The following is a 23,498-nucleotide window of genomic DNA, read 5'->3' as shown; positions in this document are numbered from 1 at the left end:
TCGTTTGACCTGAGTTCTGTTTTATGTGCTTATTGAGAAAAGAGCTGTGCAGAAGAAAGAAATACATAATCATGCAGAGGTCTTCTCATGCTGCATTAACGCCACATTCCATAGTTACTATTCATGCAACTTTCACTGCTAATCTCATTTATTGTTTTTGTAATTGCAGTGTTTCTGATCTAGCCAAATAGGTTGTCTTCTGTGACGGGGGGACGTTTTTCAGCATCTAGAACCAATTTAGAACAGTTTCATTATTGGTGACACTTACACTGTTTTTTTCTTGATCAAACTTACTTGGATTTCTAGTTTGTTAGGACATCAGTTTTACCTATTGTGTTAAGAGTTTTGCGTTGTATTTTGTAGCTTACTGCTCCTGACTTTGACCCCAGTAAAAATGAAGCACAATAAGTATTATGACTTGTCTTTTTCAGTGTTTAGGTTAATAGTCCTTGCTGTGAGTTTGTGAGTTTGTATAAAATGTATATACACACACCCATTTTATATATGTGTGTGTTTGTATAAAAATGTCTGTATCTACATATGTATAGATGCACATCGTTTATTAAGAGGTTTTGTTTGCATGCTATTTGAATTCTCTGTGTTCTGGATTCTCAAATGTAATTCAGCATGCTGAGAACAGCTAAGTTGGCTTCAAATTAGTTTCACTGCGTTTTTTTAATGTTTATCTTATTTTTACTGAATTAGTAAAATCTGTGTAAAGATGGACTCTTTTGATCAAGCTTGTTGGTAAACTAATTTTCAATGGATATATTAGAATGAAAACTGTTCAGTTGGCACTTGGGACAGTACAGGCAAGTTAGGAATGGCCCTGCACAAAGTTGTGTCCCAGCATGTTGAGAACTCATTTTACATTTGTAAATCTTTAATTTATGCCTATGAGAAGCTTTGTAGCTTAGTGTATGTATTTTACTTGAACAGAAGGATGAAAACCAGGCTCCTCGTGTGGATGATGCAGGATTTCAGCTGCACATCCAGGATAGGTTGCTTTGGTTGGGAATTTAAAATGTACTATTAACGAGGAATATAAGTTTGTGTTTGAGGATAATTAAAAAATGAATCGATTTATTCAAGTTGTAGCAATTACAGAATTCTCCAGCACTCGTGCATTGTTGGAAGCATGTTAAAAATTCAAGGTGGTCTTCATAATTAAAGGTACCTTTTTGCCAGACCATTGTGAGAAGAACCTCTTTCAACAATAAACTAGCAAATTTGCAGTATTTACATTTCATAAATGCAAAATAAAATCAAGAAAACAAGGAAATGTTTCACTTCCCTGATATAATCAGCCAAACAAAAATGAGCAGAACCCCAGGTAAATTACTTTTCTTCAGAACCGGGCAAATGCAATAGCTCTGTGGTATCTGATTGACCTTGCTGCTATTTTCTTCAGTTTTGTATTTTGTGCCATTTATTTCTGTACTACATAAATGTTGGTAGCAAAAATCGTGAATTATGGTTAGATGGAAGAAACTTCTATATTAAATTATAGTGACAATACGTGTTTTTGTAGCTATGCAGACTTTGATTGGAAAGCAAGAGCATCCTCTTAAATCTAGTAAAAATTCTACTACGTTAGCCATCTTTGCATAATTTCTGCTGTAGTCCCCTCCGTGTCTCTCAGAGCAACTCCATAGAATGTATGCCAGTGTGTCTTTAACACAGAGTTTTCCTAATGATGTTACATCTCAGAATTATTGATATTAATATCATTGATATACAATGTGAGCTACTTGTAGTTGATGAGTAACCTCATTCCATTAAGACATAGACCATCTGCGTACAATAAAGTAATACCTGAAGCTTGCAACAGTTTGCTCTGATATTTGGATTCTTGATTTGCATTGCTGGCATCTGTTCTTATTTTCTGTTTTGTTACCAGAGGACTAGCAGGTGACTAACATGACACCAGTTTTTGAAAGGGATTCAAGGGGAGGTCAAAGAACTGCAGACCCCTGCACCTGATGAGTGAACTGCAGATTAACAGAAACTAGAACAGGAAATGGAATTGTTGAGCCCACAGATACTTAAGATTTCCCAGTAAATTTTTAATGATGTCATGATGCACAGAGCTATAGAAGATCACTGAAAGGGTCAACAAGCATGTGTAGAAGAGAGGTGTGGTTATTTACATAATTTTTCAAAACATGTTTGTCAAGATACATCACTAACAGCTGTTGAACTAAGCAGCCGTGGGATGGAGAATGGTTCCTCTGTTTGCCTGGAGAAATTGGTTAGAAGGCAGGAAATGGACAGCACAAATAAATGGTGCTGGAGGCCGCAGAAGATGTGTGTTGGGGATCCATGCTCTAAATAATACATATAAATTATGTAGAGTGTGAAAATGTATAATGATATAATCAACTTTCCTGCCAACAAGGAGATTAGGAGTGGAAAACTAAGGCCAGACTGAAGAACTGCGGAAAAATCTTAAGAGACTGAGTGAATATCTCTGCTTTTATTTCTCAGCTAAGTTGCATGATGCATATTGGGGCTGGAGGGGGAGAAATTCCAACTTCATGCTTAATATAAAAAGGTGTGAGGTGACTTTTTGCCAGCTGAGAATGAGAGCTTGTGTTTATAATAGTTAGTTGGAAATGCTGCTGTAGTGCTCAATAGCAGACAAAAATATTCAGTATTTTGGGAAAAGAGAACACAGCAAGCAAGGTTCTTAAGGTAGTGTGTGGAGCTAAGGTGCCTCTGTCTTGCACGCTTCATGTAGTTCTAGTGTCTCAGCTTCAAAAAGGATACAGTAAAACTGGCAGAGGTGCAAGGATAAGCTGATGATGCTTAGGTTGATGCCTGAAAAGGCAAGACTGGAAGAAAGGAACTGCTTTTCTGCTGGCTGATGTGCAGTCCTGGCTGTTTACAAAGATGATCTGGGAAGTTCTAGTTTTCTGCACACCACAGGAGACCAGTCAAACCTGTGAATACCAGTTTCTTTTGAAACCATGAGGACACACAAGGTCAAAAATACTGACTCATCATCTTGGGGAAAAAAGCATTTGGCTTTCTTGTATAAATTTGAGCAGTTGGTTCACTGGTGTAAGCTCTCCAAGTTTAGGCTCTTTACATCTACTGTTCCAGTTCTCACTAGTCTAAAGTGTCTTCCCCTTAGTTCCATTGGTTGTCTTAGACATCAAGTATTTCATGCCAACAGTAAGGGACAAGCTTCCTATTTTGCATACATTTGATAAACATTTTAGTTTTGTTGTAGTAATGGATTTGTTACCAGATTAATCAGTAAAAGAAAACCCAGCTTTCTGTGTGTGTTAGGAACTTGTTCCAAACAGACTTTTTCAGTGGCAGTGTTCAGAAATGCATGACGGAGGCATAGACTGATGCCTGAAATAATTACTCTTTAGGTAGAGGTGGTAGCTCCCAGAAGAATAAAATAATCTGTATGAGTTTTCTAAGTTTCTTCAAAAATCTGACTATCTATATGAGGAAAAGATCATTCTTTAATTTAACCTCCAAAAAGTATTCTCTGCAGACAGTAGGAAAGTAGTTATTAATTTTTAATCTGACAATTTAGCAGTAATCTTGTCTAGCAAGTCATTGGTTAATTTTAAAACAGAATTTGAAGGTGATTTATATAAATCTCTTGAAATCGTACCCTTAACCAGAATACCTTCCACTGAAAGCAAAACCTATTCGCTGTCTGTTACGCGCATTCCTGATAGAATGGCAAGAGGAGGATGTGTTTCTCATTTCTAGGCACAAGTAAATACTGCCATTTGCCACTAAATTTTCTTTTACTTATTTCTCACGGTTCTTATTTTGTTTGCTAGGTGTCTGCCCTTTTTTGAGGAGTAGAAAGGGGCTTTTGAAACAATCTGTGGTTTGAATTATTGTTTCTAATATGCTGCTGTAATAATAAACTCCCTTACAAACCTCCTTTTACTGTTAAAATTATGATTCTGTCAAAAGACATCCTTACCACTCTGTCTTTAAAACCTAATTTCCCAGTGACTGTAGAGGATCAGATCCCATGAACATGTTCAAAGTCAGTAAAAGCATCTAGGTAACGGTGTACCTAAAAAAGCAATTTCATTTGGTATGCCCTGCTTCTTGCCATTCTGGGTTTCTTGCAGTGGAGTCCAAATTCACCGTTTTGTGGAATTATCAAGCTGTACATGTAACAGCATCTTGCTGGGTGTTGTATATGGTGCATCCTGTAATAAACATTTTTGAGACTAATATTCAATAGACCTGTCCCCTATGAATGATTTTGCCTTCAAAAGCAACATCTGGCATGAATAGTGTCAGTAAAAAGTCCATCACTAAAACTGTTTGTTCACTGGTGGACAGGTTGCAAGATCTTTATATGATATGCCATCAAGCTCCAAGCACTTTGACAAACTGCTATCAGGTATGGAAATTCAAGCTATGGAAATCTACACCCTGCCTTTCTCACAGTTACTGACTGATGCTTGGACCAGTTTGTTATTTCACCCTACTGAGTTTAAGATGTCTCTGTCATGGGTTCTTTAAGGGTTGGGGGTGGGTTTTTGCAAGTATTTTAACCTTCTTTTTATTATCAATAGTGCTGATGTTTCAGTCAGTGTCTGAGACTTCCCTCCCTTCTTAAAACCAAGGTTTTTTGAAGAAAAGCCCATCTATACCTTCAGCGTTTCCAGCTTTCGCTATGCAAATACTATCTGGCATAACTGTAGAGCTAATCTTGTTTTCCAGATCAGGAGTTCACTTTGCTGGTGCTTCCTGAGCCAAAGCAGCATCCTCTGTTAAATTTTTAGCTGGCAGAGGCATCTGTCTTCTCCTGTCTCTCAAAAGCTTCAGTGTGCACAACTGTGCTCCCAATAGTATGGATGTTATACATCTATAGTATATCGTGCTACCAGTTCTGGCAGTAACAGAAATCTCCATGTTTTTGTAAGATCTCTTGGCATATCATCCTTACAAAACTTAGTATTGTATACAAGAGCCGTGGGGTTTCTCACTTGCATGTAATGTGCAGTTGTCTGCTAACAGGGTATCATGAAGTCTGCTTGCTTTGTGGTAGAGGAGAGTAATAAGCTGTATGCTAGAGTAATATTCAGTGTTCATCTGGAAAAAAACAGTGTAATATTAGTGTAATAAAGTAAAAAGATTATTGGGGAGTTATAACACCATATTCTTTGTCCGCTGGTTGGGGGAGGCAGAGGGGAAAGGGCAGACACGTTCGTGTTTATCGAAGCAGCCTAGTCTCTTCAAAATACGATTTCCTGTCTCAGAACCTTGGATGATGCAGTCGGCTGTGACTTAGTCTCTTGTACTTGACAGAGTTTCTGATCTCAGTGGTGTATTCTTAAGTTACTTCTGCATTAATTCATTAAACTGGTGAAATCGACTCCTTTACAGTTTCTGTCTTAATGAAATTTTATCTTATGATCTTATGGATGTAGAAACATCTTACCTTGTGATGTATTCTGTTTTAACCCTTTGTAACTTCCATAATTTTATTGGATTTCATCAGAACTAAATAGTCTGTAACAAAATCTGTACCTTCCCCCCAGAAACATAGCAAAACGGGACAGTGAAATATTCCACAATCAAACATTCTGCTGTGAGGAAACAAGTTGTTCTTCTTTTGGACTTTTCTAGTTTTGATCTATTCTAGTATTTGCCTATACTCAAATTTTTACAAGGCTAAAATGTCAATGGTCATTTGATTCTCCTTCATGGAATACTTATTTGATGCATTCAGAGGTCTCAGAAGCCCAGTTTCCCTTATGTGGAGGCAAGCTGGTTAGATCTGCCATGTCATGGTCACCTTGCTGTTTAGCCATACATTTGTTGTCAAACTCACATAGAGCTCACTGGTCAGTAATTCTTTAGTTTCATCCTCTGGTGCCTTCTAAAACTATAGGTCTGTGTTTTCCCAAGTAGAGATTTTAGGACTTAAAGGTGGACTGGCAAGCTGTGAGTTAGAGCAGGACACTTTATGGGGGCCTTGACTGTCCTATTCTGACTGGAGAAAGCCTGAAGTAGCCCAGTCTGATCCCATAACTGATCCTGCTTTGAGCGGGAGGTTGAACTAGAGACATCCTCAGTCCCTTCCCATGTGAATAGTGCTGTAATTCTTCATTCTATGATCTTAAGTTAACGAACAATTTTCTATACAAATCTGTAGGTTGATTCTGGATAATGTTAGTAAGAGATCTTAGAGGAACTTCTGTACTGCCTGTGATCAGGCTTTTATTGCGTTTGTCATGCTGTAGTTTTCTTGCTTGTCAAGAGGAACACTTTTACCTGAGTCATCTTGAGGTTCTAATAGGTATTAGTTGGTCAATTTGCTAAGTGCTTTGTAAACACTAAGACATTTGTGAATGCTGATAAAATGACTTTTCTCTCCTCTTTTAGTATAATATTTGCATCCTCTTTTTCTTGCATTACAGGTTCATGACACTAAAAAAAAGGATACAGTATTATTTCCTAATCAGGTGTCAGAATCTTTTAGTGCAAATACCAAAAGCAACATGTGAGCTGACTTTGAATGACAAGCAGTAGGAGTGGGACCTCTGGCATCTTGAGAGAGACATCTGTGCCTAGGCTGATGCCAGTTTAACACAGGATTGCTTCCCAGCTTCTGGGCCTGTGCATTATACCTTTGCTGTGGTTCAAATTTATTGTCTGGGTGTGAGTTAACTGAGCCATGGGAAATTGGGAGGGAGTTTGTGTTCAAAGGAATTACAGCTGTGTAGGTTGGACAGGGATCTCTTGATGGTTGTAGGGAGACAAGGGATTTGTTTTGCGTATCTAGGCAGGCAGTTTAGATGCAGTTTGAAAGATTTGGAATTACTAAATGGTGACTTCTGCTAAATCCTGAACTCAGTAAGAGAAAAGAGCTGCTTTGCTTCTATGAGAGGTAGTGCTAGTAAGGCAACTGGTTGCACCTCACTTGTTAGTCAGCATCTGCTTGTTCCTTCCCATTTGCTGTATGTACAGTGAGTACCTGATTAAAATAAGAGAACTAGAGTCTTGTAAATTGTAGTGAAAACTTTACATGCCCTGATATAATCAGTTTCTTAAAGGGTTAGTATTTGTCTGTTAGTTACATTAGCCTCTCAGAGAGCATTTCTCAAACTTGTGGAAGTCCTAAGTCCTATACATTTTCTTGGGGTTTGTGTTTCTATTAACAATATTTTAATGCCACTTTTAAGGTGCAATATAAAAATATGTATAATGCTGTGGATACAGCCACATGACTTGTTTTAGAACAGGTTTGTTCATAACTGTTCTTGTGTCTGGGGCAGTGTCTTTTGGAATCTGATTTCTTCAATTGATTTGATCTGTTTAGGTAACTAATAATATTTGAAATTTTTTAACTGCATTTGCTTTGCAATTTGCTAGCTGCTGAATTTCTGCTGTACACCAAGAAGGAAGAAATTAGAAAAGTGTTAGCAAATCCATAAAAGCACTGCTTAGAGGCTGATGTGTACAACTAATACTTGTGAGTCAACAGGACCTTTTGTGTGTTAGATGTACTTTGCTTACTAGGTAGTGGAAACATCTGTTAAAAAGTGTTGAGAAAGTTTTGTGAAGCAAATACTAATTTTATACTGTGTTGTTCATTATGCTTTCTAAAGAGCGAAGCTTTTGGCATTTCTTTTGGTAGAGGCTGTATGACAATATATCTTTGTCAAGTAGGTGTTGCTAATAAAAAAATTTATTATGCCTTTTACAAAATTGTTTAGTCATACTTGGATGCACTGCTGTAAATAAATCCCTTTTATGCTTCAGATATTGGTAGATATTTTTTCTTTTGATTACCATCTTAGACATTAGTCAGTGTTTTTCACAAAGTCCTTGTGCTTAAATTCTTAAATGTCTGTGCATCTATTTAAGGAGAAGAAAGAAAAAACAAGAAAATGACCTAATGCAGAGCATTAGGCTCTATAGCTAGAGTCAAACAGACTTGAAGTTGTTTCCAAATGTATTCATGCTGTATAATGTGATTTCTGTAACAGAAATAATGGCAAAGTAATTATCAGTATGCTGGGATGACTGAAAGATGAAGTCACAAATAAGGAGTAAAATATTGTATTCATACAAAGTAGTTCCTAATGTAATCGAATCCTATTTTTTCCATCTCTTAGATGATGAAGCATGCCTGGGACAATTATAGGCAATATGGATGGGGACATAACGAGCTCAAACCAATTGCCCGGAAAGGACATTCCACCAACATATTTGGTAGGCTATATTTTCTGGTTTGTTTTTTTCTTTTTTTAGCATTTCAGTCCATGCTATCTTCTTTGCAACTCCACCCAAACTTCCTAGCAAATTCTGTTTTAATATAAATCTTCTGAAGTGTGGGTGACAGAAGTGTATCGATTATTTCAATGATACTTCAACGAATTACTTTACTAAGCTATCTTTTTGGGAGTAGTATGTTCTTGTTGCGAAAACTAAGCTGTGCCTATGTGCACTGTTACTTTGTGTACACACGCATGTATAAATAAATAAAAGTTACAGTGCATTGATAATATTTTGGGATGCAATGAATATAAATATTTTTTAAAAAAAAAAAACTCATCTTGTCAAGTTCTTTGTGTTTAATTCCATGATAATGTACAAGACAAAATGCACATTCAAGATGCAGAAAAACTGCTAGTACCAAGGTGAAATTTAAAGTAGCTTTAAAAAAAAATATCTGGGTAAGCCAAGAGTGACATTGTTACTTGATGTTTGGCTTGTGGGTCCTGAACCGGTAGGCTGGAATGGAAGAAAAAAAAGCAACATTCGGAACACAGAAGTTTGAGGGTAGCGGCAAGTTTTGAAGAAATTCAAGGGATGGAGTGAGAATATTTGAGCAATGGAGTGTAAATGAGTGTTACAAATGGCATTTAGCATAGTATGAAACATGAGGAAGGTAAAGATCGAGAAATTAGATAGCCCTGTGTTGCTTACATGTGATCAGACTAGATGGGTTTTCTTCCTTAAAGTATCAATGATCTTCAGCAGTACTGCTTTTTTGCTGTAAATGCACTGGAATAAAATAAATAGAATAGTGATTGGAAAGTGACAAGCATTTTATTGGTCCTCAGATGAGGAAATAATCTATTTTTTGTCACCGATTCTGTAGCACTGATCGTTCGAAAAACCTGGTTGAAACTGTTGAGGACTGAGCCCTGGAAGTTCTGTAGGTTCATCCTCTGGTATAGCAAAACACATAACCTCGATGTTAGTGATTAAGGCTAAGCCTGGATTGGTCCAGAATGCACAGCACCTAAGATGACTGAGCTGTGAAGTTCGTGCATTTATTTTGAAACACAGGAGAGCTGTTCTAAGATGGGGTAGGGTGTTTTTGAATTCTTTTAAGGGTTTCATACTGTGTTCATCCACTCTCTGATATCTGAGGAAGGCACAAATTTATCATGACCACTTTTAACATCAAGAATGAGTGTGAATGTACTGTGCATACCTTAAGTATGTTAGTATTGGTTGTAATAGTTTGCTTGATATCAAGATTTTATTGGCTTTTATTTTAAGGCAGTTGTGTAAGGTTGGTTCTTATAATTGGTATTTGTTTTATTTATCTTGCTTTAAACCTTGAATTCATTTTTTTTGTGGATGATAGAAGTACGTATTAGGATTGTGTAATTGTCTTGTTTTCTGTGCTTAATGCCTGAACCCAGAATAGATTATTTTGACTTAAATCAAAATTTGGTAAGCTTTTTGTTTCTATTCATAGGAAAAAATGAACTCCAGAGGAAACTTACCTCAACGAAGAGTCAAAGGACTTGTTTCAAAAGTATTGTAATACTTAAAGGGCTTTTTCTTTTTTTGCTCTGTTCCTTCCTTCAATCTCTATAAATTTTATCTTGAAACGTTCTTGTATCATACCAAATAAACAAATGATTTTCTTTATATACAAACAGTTTTTCATCAAATTTGTTTTCATGATGAACTTCAACCTTAAACAAGTACTGGACATAGAGAAGGGAGGAGAACTTTCTAACTGGGCACACTGATCCTTTCCTCTGCTCTTAGCGATGGAAGGAGAGCCTTTGAGTTACATTTTCTGCAATACTTAAACAAAACCAAGAAACTGCCCACAAATAAAACCCCTCCCCCTAAACATTCAGTTTGAAGAAGCCTATTTAAATCCATGGGAGAATAATTTCAGCTGCTGTACTAGCCCTATCTGCAGTAAGGATTGTTCACCTTTACTGCAAGCAAACCCCTTAGAGCCTGGCATTAATTGCTTTTGGTCATACTCCGGAACCTGGTTTCTTACGCTTCAGTATGGGGTGAAAGCCGATATTGTTTTACTTCTTTATATTCCTTTATAAAGAAAATGACTGGGTCAGGGGGAGTAGTCTGAGGAGGGGGTGAAAATGAGAAAGTTAGCCTGCTCAGGAGAAAAAAAAGCATCTGGACCAGATGAGGAGTTTGAAGAGTGCAGTGGAAGAGTCTAAGATACAGCCAGTGCTGAGCATAGTGCAAGGAGGGAGTGTGAGGCTGAAGGGAAGACCAGAGCAATAGGCTTCTGCCATTGCAGACAGAAGGACATTTCTTAGGTTCCCGGAGGGTATTGCATAGTATTCTTAGATAATTTCTCTTTGCTACCTTGTACATTGGCACTGCTTTCATTTCTACTCGAAAAATCTGTTCTGAAACTCCCTGTGATTTAGCTGTATGTTATATCTAACTCATGGCTTTCCTTTATTTTTTCCAGCTGATAAATTTGGGTCTGACACTGAAAATCTTCAGTGTTCACCTCTATGATAATGTAGTCTTTGCTGAATTTACATGCAATTCTGTTGCTAATTTGCCAAGTATTTTACTCTAATCACTTTATTTTCTTTCCATTCCTCTTCTGCTTGCTTTTAACGTGTCTCCTAATGAGTCTGGAGAACTTCTACTTTTTTTTACCTTGGCATGCTTATTGTTTTTTGCTGTCTGAAAGATATTGCAGGCTTCCTCTGCTTTCAAGTTTCTGACCCTCTTACTCCAGCTAACTCCATCAGCCAGTTCCCTCAGTGCTGTCCTTTTAAAATCCAGATGCTATTTTGTGCCATTTGATTTTTAGCCAAATCATGTTATGATTGCTCTGTTCAAGGCAATTTCATATGAAAAAACTTTTCTGAAATACATAGTCTTAAGTATATACCAAGTCTAAAATAGAATCAGCTATTATTGATTTAGTGAGTGGTTGATGGGGGGGGGGGGGGGGGAATTGGTCCTTGTACTGAGGACTGTCTAGGCTGTGTTGTTATTGCTAGTGCTTTACCAATCTCTATTACCCATGATGATGCCATTCCCAGCAGCATTTGCCTTTATAGAAGCATTAAATAATTCTTTTTGCTATCTGATGCTATTTTTAATAAAAAGCTGCTTAGCAAAACCTGTTTTTTATTATTAATCTCAAAGATGATTTGACCCAAACTATTTTCTGCCATTACTGCAGTCTGTTTTACTTCCATTTCAATTCATAGCATGTCTGTGAGATTCAGCAAGGAGATGGTATCACTGGTTAACACTGCAACCCCTTTGCATGAATCTTTGGGAAATCAGGTTTACTGATAACTCTAAGTCAGGTAAACGTGGTTCAATTTAGAAGGCAAATAAGCCATTAGTCTTCCTTGTTGGACTCCTCTTTACCTCCAAAGTAGTGTGTGTGTCTATGCCAAGAGGAATGTCAGTGTTCCTAACGTTGCAAAATGGAGCACGGTTCAGACTGGGATCAGAGAAGCTGGGAGGAGGTGGCCTGCTCTGCATGAATCTTAAGTTTTAAGTCATTCAAAGAATAAGGAAAGGCAATAAACATTAAAGCAAGATGCTCTGTGCCTCGCTGAAGCATGCCAGCAAGAACGTTTGTGGGCTGCCCCAATTATTAGTTTGACTTTTATAACAAGACCTGCTTGGGTTGCTTTAGTTGACCTGCAGCTAGAAACTCTTGCCAGTCTTGAGATGTCTGACCTGGTGACTGTGAATTGTAAAGGAGAGCCTGCTAAAAATGTTGCCTGTCAAACTGTGTAGTCAGTTGAATAGTACCTGTTCAACAGCTGAGTGACAGCATTAGTATGGTGCTGCTTTGGGAACGTATGACATTTAACATTTACATTTAGATGATATATGAAACAAATCTTTATAGGTTCTGTATTGGTGAAACAGGGTGATATCTTGCTCCTATTTTTGTGAAAGTTTTCTGGTTTTGAAAGGGGTCATCTCAAGATTTGTTATTTATTCCTACTTTGTAAGACAATGTATAAAAGGCAAGGACAAAGTATAACAGAGAGGTGTAACTTCTCTTTCTAGTTTAAATTTTTGTTTGCAGCTTTGTTGGTGGTTGTAGAAGTTAAGTTTAAAAAAGAATGTTAACTTTTTTGTTGGGCTGCTTAAATTGCTGGAGTGATTTGGTGACAGCCACAGAGCATTATTGCAGGGGTGGGATTGTATGGGTCCTGGGTCAAGTACTCATTAGAACACAGAGTAAAGAGAAAAAGCTGATGGAAAATGGTGCATGTAAGATAATGAGCAAGCACGACAAATGCTGAGCTTACTACAGAAGGTTTTCTGGGCAAAACCCAGCGCAGTTGATGGTATTGTTGGATTCTCTTGCTGTGGTGAAATCTAATTGGATTTGCTTTTGAGGATCAGCGTAACCATCTGAAACATGCTGTTTAATGATGATTTGTCCCTGTGCTTGTTTGTTGACCGCTGGGTGAACATCTTATGGAAAAAAATTCCTCAATCCACATATGCTTCAGAGTTTTAAACTGTATGTATTTGTGGCATCTTTTACTCCAGTATCATATGAACTGATTACTGTAGTGCAAGCTTTGAGGTTGCTTTATTGCGAGTTAAATTGAGCAGTTTGTACTAATGGGTTTATATCAGTCTTCAATCTTTCTTTTTCTAAAACAATGTTTATTTGAGAACCTGAATGACTTTAAGGGAAAAAAGTAAAATACAGAAATAAGACCACAATCTTTGGGCAGCTCAGAACATTGTCCTCATCAAAACTAGAAATTGTGGACTGTCATCTTACCTGATGCTTTCTGAAATAAGAGTTCTGAAATTAGTGGTGTTGGTGGTTGTTTTTTTCAATGTTAATTGTCTGAGAATAAAGTGAAGATGTGCAGTTTGAGGTAATAAGTACATGATAAATTCTTGCAAAACTGTAAACCCGTATTACTAGCAGTGCATTTCCAGACCTTGCATTTGGACATATTCTGTCTAGAGATGAGCTGCATTACTTGAAGATAACATGATAAATGTATACATACACAAAGAGATATATGTCTAGATATATTTTGAAGGGTATGAAAAGATTTTTCCTAAGTAATAATGATGTGGAATTTTCAAGTTGTAGATGCTTCAATACAGACATGCTTATTTTCATGTGCAAAGATTAAATGAAATTATTTAGTATTTTGTCACACTAGAACTGTCTCTCACCTCTATAGTGCTTTCATGCCTATTGTGCTATCTTACATGCCATGCAAACGGTCAATTTAGTCAGAGATGTCTGCCAGCTCTGTCTTGGGATAATGTCTTCTGGGAGGAAGAGAAAATTGTCAATGAATTCACATTGTGGTTGCATTTGTATTACCTAGTAGAGCCACAAGGCTGCAATGCAGTGTCATATCTCTTCCCTAACACATGACCAAATAAAGCTCTTCTCCCTATGAGGGATTTTTGCCTAGCGTGTTCAGTGTCATCAATATAATGTGTTACTGCTTCATACATACGGAAAAATTAAATTTTGGGGTTTATGTTAGTTAACAAGCAAGCTGTGTCCAAGGCAATAACCCAAGGATTCAGTTGGGGCAGCTAGTGAGCTGATTTTTTTTTTTTTTTCCTAACTTGCCAGTGGACTATTTGATTACTTCCACCTTGTTGAGTGTGTCCTGTTGCCTGGCTTGCTGTGCAGCCCGTCTCAGCCTTTTGCTACCAGCGCTGCTGATAAACCTCCACGACCTGGGAAAAAGTTGCTGAGCCAGCTGCCAACTACCCACTGCCACAGCGTGGGAAGCTCTTGCTGCAGATCTTTGTGTTGCTAAGCAATGGGGATCTGACAGTGCATTTCTCTGCCGTGCCAGAGAGCAGGAGCAGTGATACTCCCAAGCCCCGAGGAGAAAATGCATTTGACAGACTGCAAGGGCGTGAGGCTGTTGTGAGAAGGAGCTGAGTCAGGCAAAGGAGTCTGATTTTCCAATACCTTTGGCAAGAACAGTATCGCTTAGGAGAGTAACGTTGATTTCTTTGTCCAGTTTGTGCTCTAGAAAACAAGAGCTGGAATATTTCTTATAAGCACTACAAGAAAATTTAGCAGATGTTTTTTTAATTACCCTGAGAAATATTAATTAGTTTATTAGATGTTTTTGTCATCTGTCATCATTACAGTTATTGGGCTGCCTGAACTGCTCTGACTCTGGGAAAGAACAATCCCATGTACCAGTCTAGATTGGGGACTGAGCTGTTAGAGAATAGCGTAGTGGAAAGGGACCTGGGGGTCCTGGTGGGCAGCAGGATGGCCATGAGCCAGCAGTGTGCCTTCGTGGCCAAGAAGGCCAATGGCATCCTGGGGTGTGTTAGAAGGGCTGTGGTCAGTAGGTCGAGAGAGGTTCTCCTCCCCCTCTACTCTGCCCTGGTGAGATCGCCTCTGGAATAGTGTGTTCAGTTCTGGGCCCCTCAGTTCAAGAAGGACAGGGAGCTGCTTGGAGGAGTCCAGTGCAGAGCCTCAGAGTTGATTAAGGGGGTGGAACATCTCCCTTCTGATGAAAGGCTGAGGGAGCTGGGTCTCTTTAGCTTGGGGAAGGGGAGACTGAGGGGTGACCTCATCATCCCTCAATAAAGAGCAGCTTTATTTGGTGATGTTTATAAATACATAAAGGGCGAGTGTCAGGAGGATGGAGCCGGTCTCTTCTCGGTGATGGCTAATGACAGGACAAGGGGCAACGGGTGCAAGCTGGAGCACAGGAGGTTCCACATTAACACAAGGAAAAACTTGTTCCCTGTGAGGGTGACAGAGCACTGGAACAGGCTGCCCAGAGAGGTTGTGGAGTCTCCTTCTCTGGAGACATTCAAAACCCGCCTGGACGCGTTCCTGTGTGATCTGCTCTAGGTGGCCCTGCTCTGGCAGGGGGGTTGGGTTAGATGATCTTTCAAAGTCCCTTCCAACCCCTAACATTCTGTGATTCTGTGATTCTGTGACACTGTCATCTGCTGTCATCTGGTTAGTTGCCATTTACTTTTGAAGTTTGCATAACTGAGTGTGAAGGGTGTCAGGTTTTGTAGGCCTCTTGGTTTTGTTTGGTGAGGTTTTTCAGCTGCCAAATAACCTGCAAATTTATAAACATTATGGAGACACTTTTACTGGGAAGAAACTAGGTGATATACCCCTAAGACTGAGGGATGACATTTTGAAAAGATGGCAAAAAACCTTCTGTTGTCTTCTCATTATAAAATCCTGATGAAGAGACAGGCAGGAGAAACAGCTTCTTCTCAACATCTTTTTTTCTGTGCATGTTTTCAGCCTCTGAATCTGTGTGGAGGATAACTGAAAACAAAAAAGGAATGAGGTATATATGTAAACAAATATGTTCTTGACTTCTTGTTATTTTATGAAAAAATCAGTAATGAGTGACCACACTTGAGACAATGTTGAATATTATATGTACATTGAATGTGGTTGGTTTTTTGGCCAGTAACACAAATTTTGGAAAGATAAAATTTTAAGAAAGAACATAACTCACAAGAGTTGCTGGCCGAATTCGGAATTAGAACAGTGTTCTGATAACACAAGAAAACTTCCTTCAGGTCGAAGGAAAAATCAAACGTGATCATTACTCTTCCTCCAGAAATTGCTCATGGCAAGTACTGTGGGAAGAAATGTAAGAGCAGGAAAAGCCCCAGTAATAAGTGAGCATTTCTCAGAGTACTCTTCAGGCTTACAAAAGTTTGTGTGGTGTTAGTGCTTCCGTGGTCAGAGGCAGCAAGCTTTATTTAGGCACTTTTAGTTTATTTTTCTGTGATTTTGTCCAATCTGCTTTTGAGTCTGTGCAAATGTAAGAGCACTCACTGTATCCTGTTACAAGTGGTTCCACAGATTGATTCCATATTGTGTAGAAAACTTTAGTTTTGAAGTCAGCTCACTGTCCTAGGAGACTAGTTTTGGTATTGGAATGAAAGAACCCATTATTCATCTCTTCCTTGCTGTTCATGAGTTTGTAGAACTGCATATGCCCTCAGTTGTGTGCTTGTCTAATGTGGAGAGTTTTGGTCTGTTAAGTCACTTCATACATGTGTTTTTTCATACCCTATACATTGTTATCTCCTTTCTTTGTATTTTTTCAAGTTCTTTTTTTCTTTGAAACAAAAACTTAGTTCTGTGGTGTGTGGGTTTTTTTTTTTTTGTTCACTGTTACTAATAATTGTACTTCGCATCTTTTAGGCTTCTTATGGAGTCTAGATACTTACTATAGGGTAGCTTTTCTGCCGTAGCATTTCTTCTCAAAATCCTTATTCACTGTATACGTTAGTTCCAAATTATTTATAAATATGATGATTTATAAATGTTTCTGAATGATTTTGTAAATAAGTGTGTGCCCACGCATTCATCTCTGTAAGATCCCAGTGGTGATTTCCCCTTACAATGATAATTGGCTGTTTACACTTATCCCACTTCTTACCTTTTAAACAATTATTCATCTGTATGAGAACAATTTTCTTTTATCCTGCACAGGTTAGTTTTCTTAAGAGCCTTTGTTAAGGTATGTTCTCGCATACCTTCTGTATATATTCTCTGGCCATATGCGAGTTCACTTCTTATAAAGACTTAACATTGATGCGAAGATAAGACTTCCCTTTACAGAATTTCTGACTTTTCCTCAGTTCGTCTAATTTAAAGCTGTCCTCTGATGCCGCTAATTGGGCAAATAGTGTTTTGTAAACACTGTTTTGCTTTACTGAAATAGATGTCATGTTTATTCAGAATATGGTTGTTCTTTAAAACTTGCAAATGTGTGCAGGCAGGATGGAATCTGACTGTGCATTCCCTCTTAGAGTTTTACAGTATAGGTGCCATAGATAAAGACAAATGTGGCTAGCTAAGAATATTTTTTTGAATGTAATTACTATTTCATCAAACTGTCACAAGTGTGCCTATGCATATCAGAAAAATTCGCCATGAACAGCTGTTGTCTTCTGTCCTTTTTAGTAATACAGTATTCCCACTGAATTCTCCTAGTTTGTATTAGCTCATGTACAACACATTAAGGTCAGTTGTTCTCAGTGGCTGTTTTACATGTTTCTGAACTGATGATGTTAAATCCTATGACATTATTCCGAAGACTGAAAATTCTGCCTTAAAAAAAAAAAAAAAGATAATGAGATGCACAGATGCAAAGTGGAATTAGATGACCACACCTCATTTCTGTAACCTGCATTATAGAATAGTAAGGTAAGCATCTACATAGAATGATAATGAAGAAATGAAGTCATATTAGACTTCAGGGCTCAGGCTCAAATTGAGAATTCTTGTTCTCTCTGATAGGATCCTCTCCTGTTTTTCTCTTATATACCAGATAGTTTGCTCTGAGGGGAAAAAAAAATATTTGTTTCCTGTTAGGAATCTTTGCAATTATGTGTTTTTTTTGATTTGAGAATTATTTAGGTTTTGGGAATGGTATTCCTGAATTTAAAATTGTTTCCTGTCATTTGGAATAAGGAACAGAGGGTGTAATCAGGAAATGAAATTAAGGCTGTGCAATCTATTTTGGACTGTGTTAAAATATTAAGTAAACAGGCATGACAAATAAGAATTAGCATTCTGAGCTCTAAAACTGAATGTGGTAAGGACAACTATATGGACACGTGTACGAAGTGGGAGGCAGATGCAACTATGCTCTGCTGTCATCTGAAGTCAGCAGATGTACGAGGCAACTGCAGTTCAGAAACAGTTTGACTGTGTGAGTACAGCACTGTGCTTGTGCTTAATACACTTAATATTGTTCACTCAAGTTTCACATCGTTCTGATGACGTTTCATGGCTACAACACTGAAACCAGCTCCTCTTCAGCTGTCTTAAAGAAAATGTAGAACGTGGTTTGGACCCAAGTCTGTGGAAGTGGCCGAAGCTTTTATCTAAACATGGAGAAGTCTGACATAATGGCTGTTAGAGGTGTGGGGTTTTTGTGATTTCTTTTCCTACTGCCTAGCTGACAAAGCAGTTTGGATTACAATTATCTGTAAGCAATTGTGTCTTTACTGTCTTGGAAGATCAGTACTTAGCTTGCTTCATACATAAGATTTCTGCACTCAGGTCACACAACTATACTTGAGTCCAGATAACATCTTGTTGTCTTATTTACTGTCAAATATTAATCTTAATCTTGCTTTGCTTGCTGCTGGGTTTAACTGACTGCTGCCTGTATTTAGGCTCTGCGTACTTCTGAGCTGTCGTTCACAGGTACTCTTCCTTTCAGTCTTCTACTTCCAGATTTCTCCAAGTGGAGTTGCTCCAGATCTGTATTTTTAGTTAGTTTTGATTGACCACTTCATGTGTAGTTGATTGCCATCACCATTCACTTCTTGCCTATTATTCTTGCCTCCCTTCTGATACACTTCTGTGCACTCCTCTGCACTCAATTTAATGACATCTCCTCTCCCTTGTTCCTTTCCTACTCTGAAGTTTCATCCTAATCTTTCTCTCTTGACATTGCAGCCTTTCAGTTATCACCAGGTCTTAACCTTCCGCTAACTCGGATTGTAATTCCAGCATTAAGCTTAGTTATGGTCTGTGCACAGTCTTCCTCTTCTCTACAGTAATTCAGTTCTGTGTTTGTGCTTAAAAACAAAGTAGCAAAATATGAAGGAGACAATCAGAAAGAAACATAGAAAATTGAAACAGTCTGGTAGTAATACATTAAGCCATTTTCAAATTCAGTTTTGAGGACATTCAGGCTTTATGCTAGAGGGACTGTATTCAACTCATGAATTTTGACATAAGCTGAAGGGCTGCGTAGGATTTAGTTGGAGAGCAAAGTGAAGCAATCAAGTGAAAAGCGGAGCAGAGGAAGGTTTACTGTAGTATAAATTTTCAGACAAAGTTTTTAAATTTTGGACTTAAGGACATAGCTATTTAAGCAGCAGTTTGTTCATTAATAACATCTACCTGCAGATCTGTGTTTTAATCGATTCAAAGACTAGCGTACACTTCTGCTTCAATCTCATTACTTCCTCATTTATAAAATTAAGGAAAACGTTACAGTTGTTTATGTAATGTAACTTACATGGTAAAATACTGTCTGGTACAAAAGATTAGGAACTCCATTTCATATTGTCTATTATCAGCAATTTAACATAACTAAGCAATCAACATGCATAGTTTTTTGTTCTGCTTTAATTAGTCTAAAATGTTAAAGGCAATTGGTTTCTTCATGGATACTTAAAGGCTTATTCATTACATGTTATGGCTCAGCTGAAATCATATATTGCAATTTTGTATGAAATGTATGGTTTCATTGACTAATTTTGAGGCACTTCTTTTCATGGTGGAATTAAGGTCTGTTGTTCAAAAGTTTAATTAGTTTTCTTAAACATTATCTTGTTCCTTGTGAGTCATTAAGATATTTTACAAGTTGTATGCTTCAGCAGTGGCAGCTTTATTGCCAAAGCCTCATTAGAGATACAGAAAACTCTGTTGATAATTGTTTGCTTTTAATTTTAATGTTGCATATTTTTCTGCCGTGTTTGTAATTGTCTATCACATTAAGAAATCTTGTTGCTACAGTCTGAAAACCTGAATTCTTTGAATCTTTTTGAGTAGAAATTGCTATACTTTCCCTAGATGAATACAGTCTTGCCCAGTCTGCATTTTTCAGCCGTTCTGAAGCTGGGCAGGCAGGAGTATCAGTTACAAGAATATTTTTTTAAGATTGTGGTAACTCTGTATTTAATGTCAGGCTGAGTTTATGAAGGAGGCGTTTTTCCTCTGTTGCTAGGGATTAAAACACCTGCCTATGTGAAAAATAACTAATCTTTTAGGTTCAAAGTGTGCCAGGGTATACTTCCTTGAGGACGGTTTACATTTCTTCTTTTTCTTTCTTGAATTGCTGTGATGGCATAGGGAGGATCTGCTCTATGCTTGGGCACACCCCAATTGTGGGCTTGCTGTGGCAGTAGTGCTGAACTGCTCTGAAGTTCAGGTCTCCTGCCAGAGTGGAAATTTAACTTGGGAATTAAGTTAAATTATCCCTCAAGACTTGGGTTCTCTTAGATTCCTTTTGCAAATTGATCCTTCCCCCAGTCCCAATTAAACACACCAGTAATCAAAGGTGTTCTGCATCAGCAGGACTAGGTTCTGCTTCCAGTAAATTATGTCTCTCCGGGGCCCTGACAAAAAAAGCACTGAATAAATGGCGGAGACCAGTGCTATGTCTGGAACATGGGGTTAGTTTGTATCTTACGGTTCTGTCCGTCAGTATGATCATCCCATTGGCTATGCTGTTTTGAGAGTGAAAGCAATTTCGTTACATCCAGATCTCTAGTCTCTACACATAACTAAGTACAGATTTCAGCTTTCTAATGCTTATGGAGAGAAGTTGTTCTTGACACAGAGATACTTGCTATTTGTATGATATGGAGGCAGTTGTCATCAATAACAGCCCAAATGCTTTTACTATATCCAACTGCTTGTTTTTCCTCAAGCAATCTTGCCCATTCCCATAACTTTCTTCAAAACATAGCTGGTGGTGGTATCCACAGACTGTCCTTGTAAACAAGAATAAGAGTCTCTATTAGATTCCTGTGTGATTTTTGTCACTGGTTTAGGAAATACTAAAACCCTGCTTCGATTGTAGACGAACTGATGAGCATCCTACTGTTGGATCTTTCATCTGCTATTTTTTTCTGCTTAATAATAGAATATGTCCTTTTCAGTCACTGCATAAGTAGAAGGGTAAGAATGGTTACATGCACCTGTCAGGCCTATTGTATATGACTTTCCTTGGGGGCAGTGGCCTCATGGTAATTTTTCCACTTAGTGGAAACTAAGGCTGGTTTCCTTGACTTTGTACCAGCCCTGCTCTGACCTAGCATGCATTTCAATAATGAGACTGATTTGATCTGCATTTCCTTCAGGTTTGTTACCCCTCTAAGTGGTCTCTGGGTAGATGCCGAGTGGGTTTTAAGACACACGCTTGTAACACAAGAATGTTAGAGCTCGGAGGACAGAGGGTGAAAGAAAGAAAATTCTCTCCCCAGGAAGGCAGGGGAGAGAATAGGAAGGGCAAAAGCCAGAAAACCCATGGGTTGAGATAAAGGTAGTTTAATAAGTGAAGGGAAGGGGCGAAGTGATGCAAAGGCAATCACTTGCCACCTCCCACAAGCAAACTGAAGTCCAGCAGGTCCCTGAGGAATGGCTACTTGCCAATGACTACCTCCTACCTCCCCCCCCCCCCCCCCCCCAGTCAGCTGGTATCACTGAGCATGGTGTTACATGATAACAGAGAATCCTTTTGGTCACTTGGGGTCAGCTGTCATGGCTGTGTCCCCTCCCAGCCTCTTGCCCACCCTTGGCTTATTCACTCAGGGGGGCAGAGGGGAAATAAAAAGAGAAAGCCTTGATGCTGCGCAAGCACTGCTCAGCAGTAGCCAAGACTCTGGTGTGTTAACACTGATTTTAGTCACAAATCCAAAACACAGCACCATGCAGGCTGCTGTGAAGAAAATGAACTCCATCCCAGCCAGGCCCAGTACACCTGCTCAGCGCTTAACTCGAGCTAATGAAAGCTTCCATGGAAGTGTTTTTCAGAATAAATAATGAGACTTCTGTGTGGTGTATACTTGTTGAAGAAAGGGCTAGGTATGTGTCGTGTCAAATAATCAAAGTTTCTGTGAAGCACCTATTTGATAATTACTGTTCAACTCAGGAGTGTATGAGTTCAGTTTGCTGGCATAGAGTTTTAATTTGTCATCTTGTTTTTTATTTACACAATATATCTGTGTCTCAGATTTTCGTAGTCTTCTCTGATTGTATTTGATCTCTGAGTTCACATATTTTCTCTAGCACATCACTGCTCATAGTCTCTTCTGCTTCCACATAATAAATACACTAAGCAACCCTGTAGCTGGTATCAGACTTTCTAAATATCTATACTTATGATATAATGAAACTGGGCTATTTACTTTCTTTGTATTCCTTTTGTCATGGAACACATGACAACGATCTGTCTCCCCGTTCTTTGATAGTCTCTTGGGAGACTTTAAAATGGTGTAAATAAACCAGTTATTCATCTAGTGCTTCAGCATACTGAAAGAATTGTAGATAGGAAGGCCATTTTTCTTTTAATGGCCCTGCTGTCTACACTTAGTCATATGATTTGCTAGATATTTCAGACTGTAGATTTATGTGCTATCAAGTGAGGGAATTATTTGTCTAATCTCAGGAAACTGAAGTCTACCAAAATATAAATCTGACTTACTATTTTGTGCTTCTTTGGAATAATACTCTTGCTTAATGAGACTGTGCATGATTTTGTTAATATTTCAGCTCTTTCACTGCTAAATTCTTTCCATTAGCTCATGATGGATGTTCTGTTTTATTTAGAAGAATGAGCATTGCGTTCATTAGGCAAACTTCATTAAATTTGGAGCTCAATCAACTAGAACTATAATTATATGGAGAGGAAACTTCCTAATCTGACATTTGTAAAACGGAGCCCTTTTGGAATCAGTTATCTTATGCAACATGACCAACTAAGCCTTTGTATTGAACAGAGGCAGACCCTGGGAGGAGTGCCTTCAGCTAGGAGAAGTGTTATGTTCTATTATAATTTAATTGTTTTATAGCCTTTTTCACCACAATGAGACATCTGCTGTCTGTATCTGGAGCAATAATAGATCAGACTGGCTGAGGTGGTAGCAAGCAGTGTATACCCCTCTAAACTATTATCCCATTGTTTAGAGTTACTTTATTATGTTTCAAATGACACCTTCCGCAGTTTAAGTCCAGGAAGACTATCCACTTCTCCTTTAAGGCAAAATTTATGAATCATAGAATGGTTATGAAAGGGAAGAAAAAAAGACCGTACTCTATTATGAATGAAAAATGATTTCTTTTTGTGTCTTCAGTCTGAATGATTTGTATCAACATCAAGAGGGGGAAGTACAGCTGCCTATCCATTGTAGTCTATTTTCCCTATAGCACCATGTGTTGATGCTAATGCAGGCCAGTGGTCTTTTAACACTTGCTGTTTCTTCCTGCTTTGGATTTCAGCTGATGCTTTGCTGGTAGTGCAGTACATTTTAAGATGGAGGAAGACTGCTATGACAAGGTCACTGCCTGTTCTGGTTAGGTTGTGGACCTCAGCAGATACAGAAGAATTCAGCAGAAGCTGTTACTCAGGAACAAATTAAGAATGATATCCTCTCCACATAGTCCTCCAAGAAAAAAGCTGAGATCAACTAATTTTACTTTCTAACCCAACCTAGTGTAGTGCACAAGCGGTTTTAAGTTGTACCTG

General features: G+C 38.2%; 1 protein-coding gene across 1 annotated transcript in view; it reads left to right on the top strand.

Moving 5' to 3' along the window:
• The window catches only part of MAN1A2 (mannosidase alpha class 1A member 2), a 146,446-nt gene that overhangs the window by 44,535 nt on the left and 78,413 nt on the right, over positions 1-23,498 (top strand). The window contains exon 3 of the mRNA XM_086478369.1: positions 8,118-8,214. Coding sequence (XP_086334495.1) covers positions 8,118-8,214 — 97 coding nt within the window. The remainder of the gene's footprint in view (positions 1-8,117; positions 8,215-23,498) is intronic.

The sequence above is a fragment of the Leptosomus discolor genome, chromosome 1 (genome assembly GCF_034619465.1).
Source record: "Leptosomus discolor isolate bLepDis1 chromosome 1, bLepDis1.hap2, whole genome shotgun sequence".
Taxonomy (NCBI): Eukaryota; Metazoa; Chordata; class Aves; order Leptosomiformes; family Leptosomidae; genus Leptosomus; species Leptosomus discolor.
This window is presented reverse-complemented; position numbering and strand designations above follow the sequence as displayed.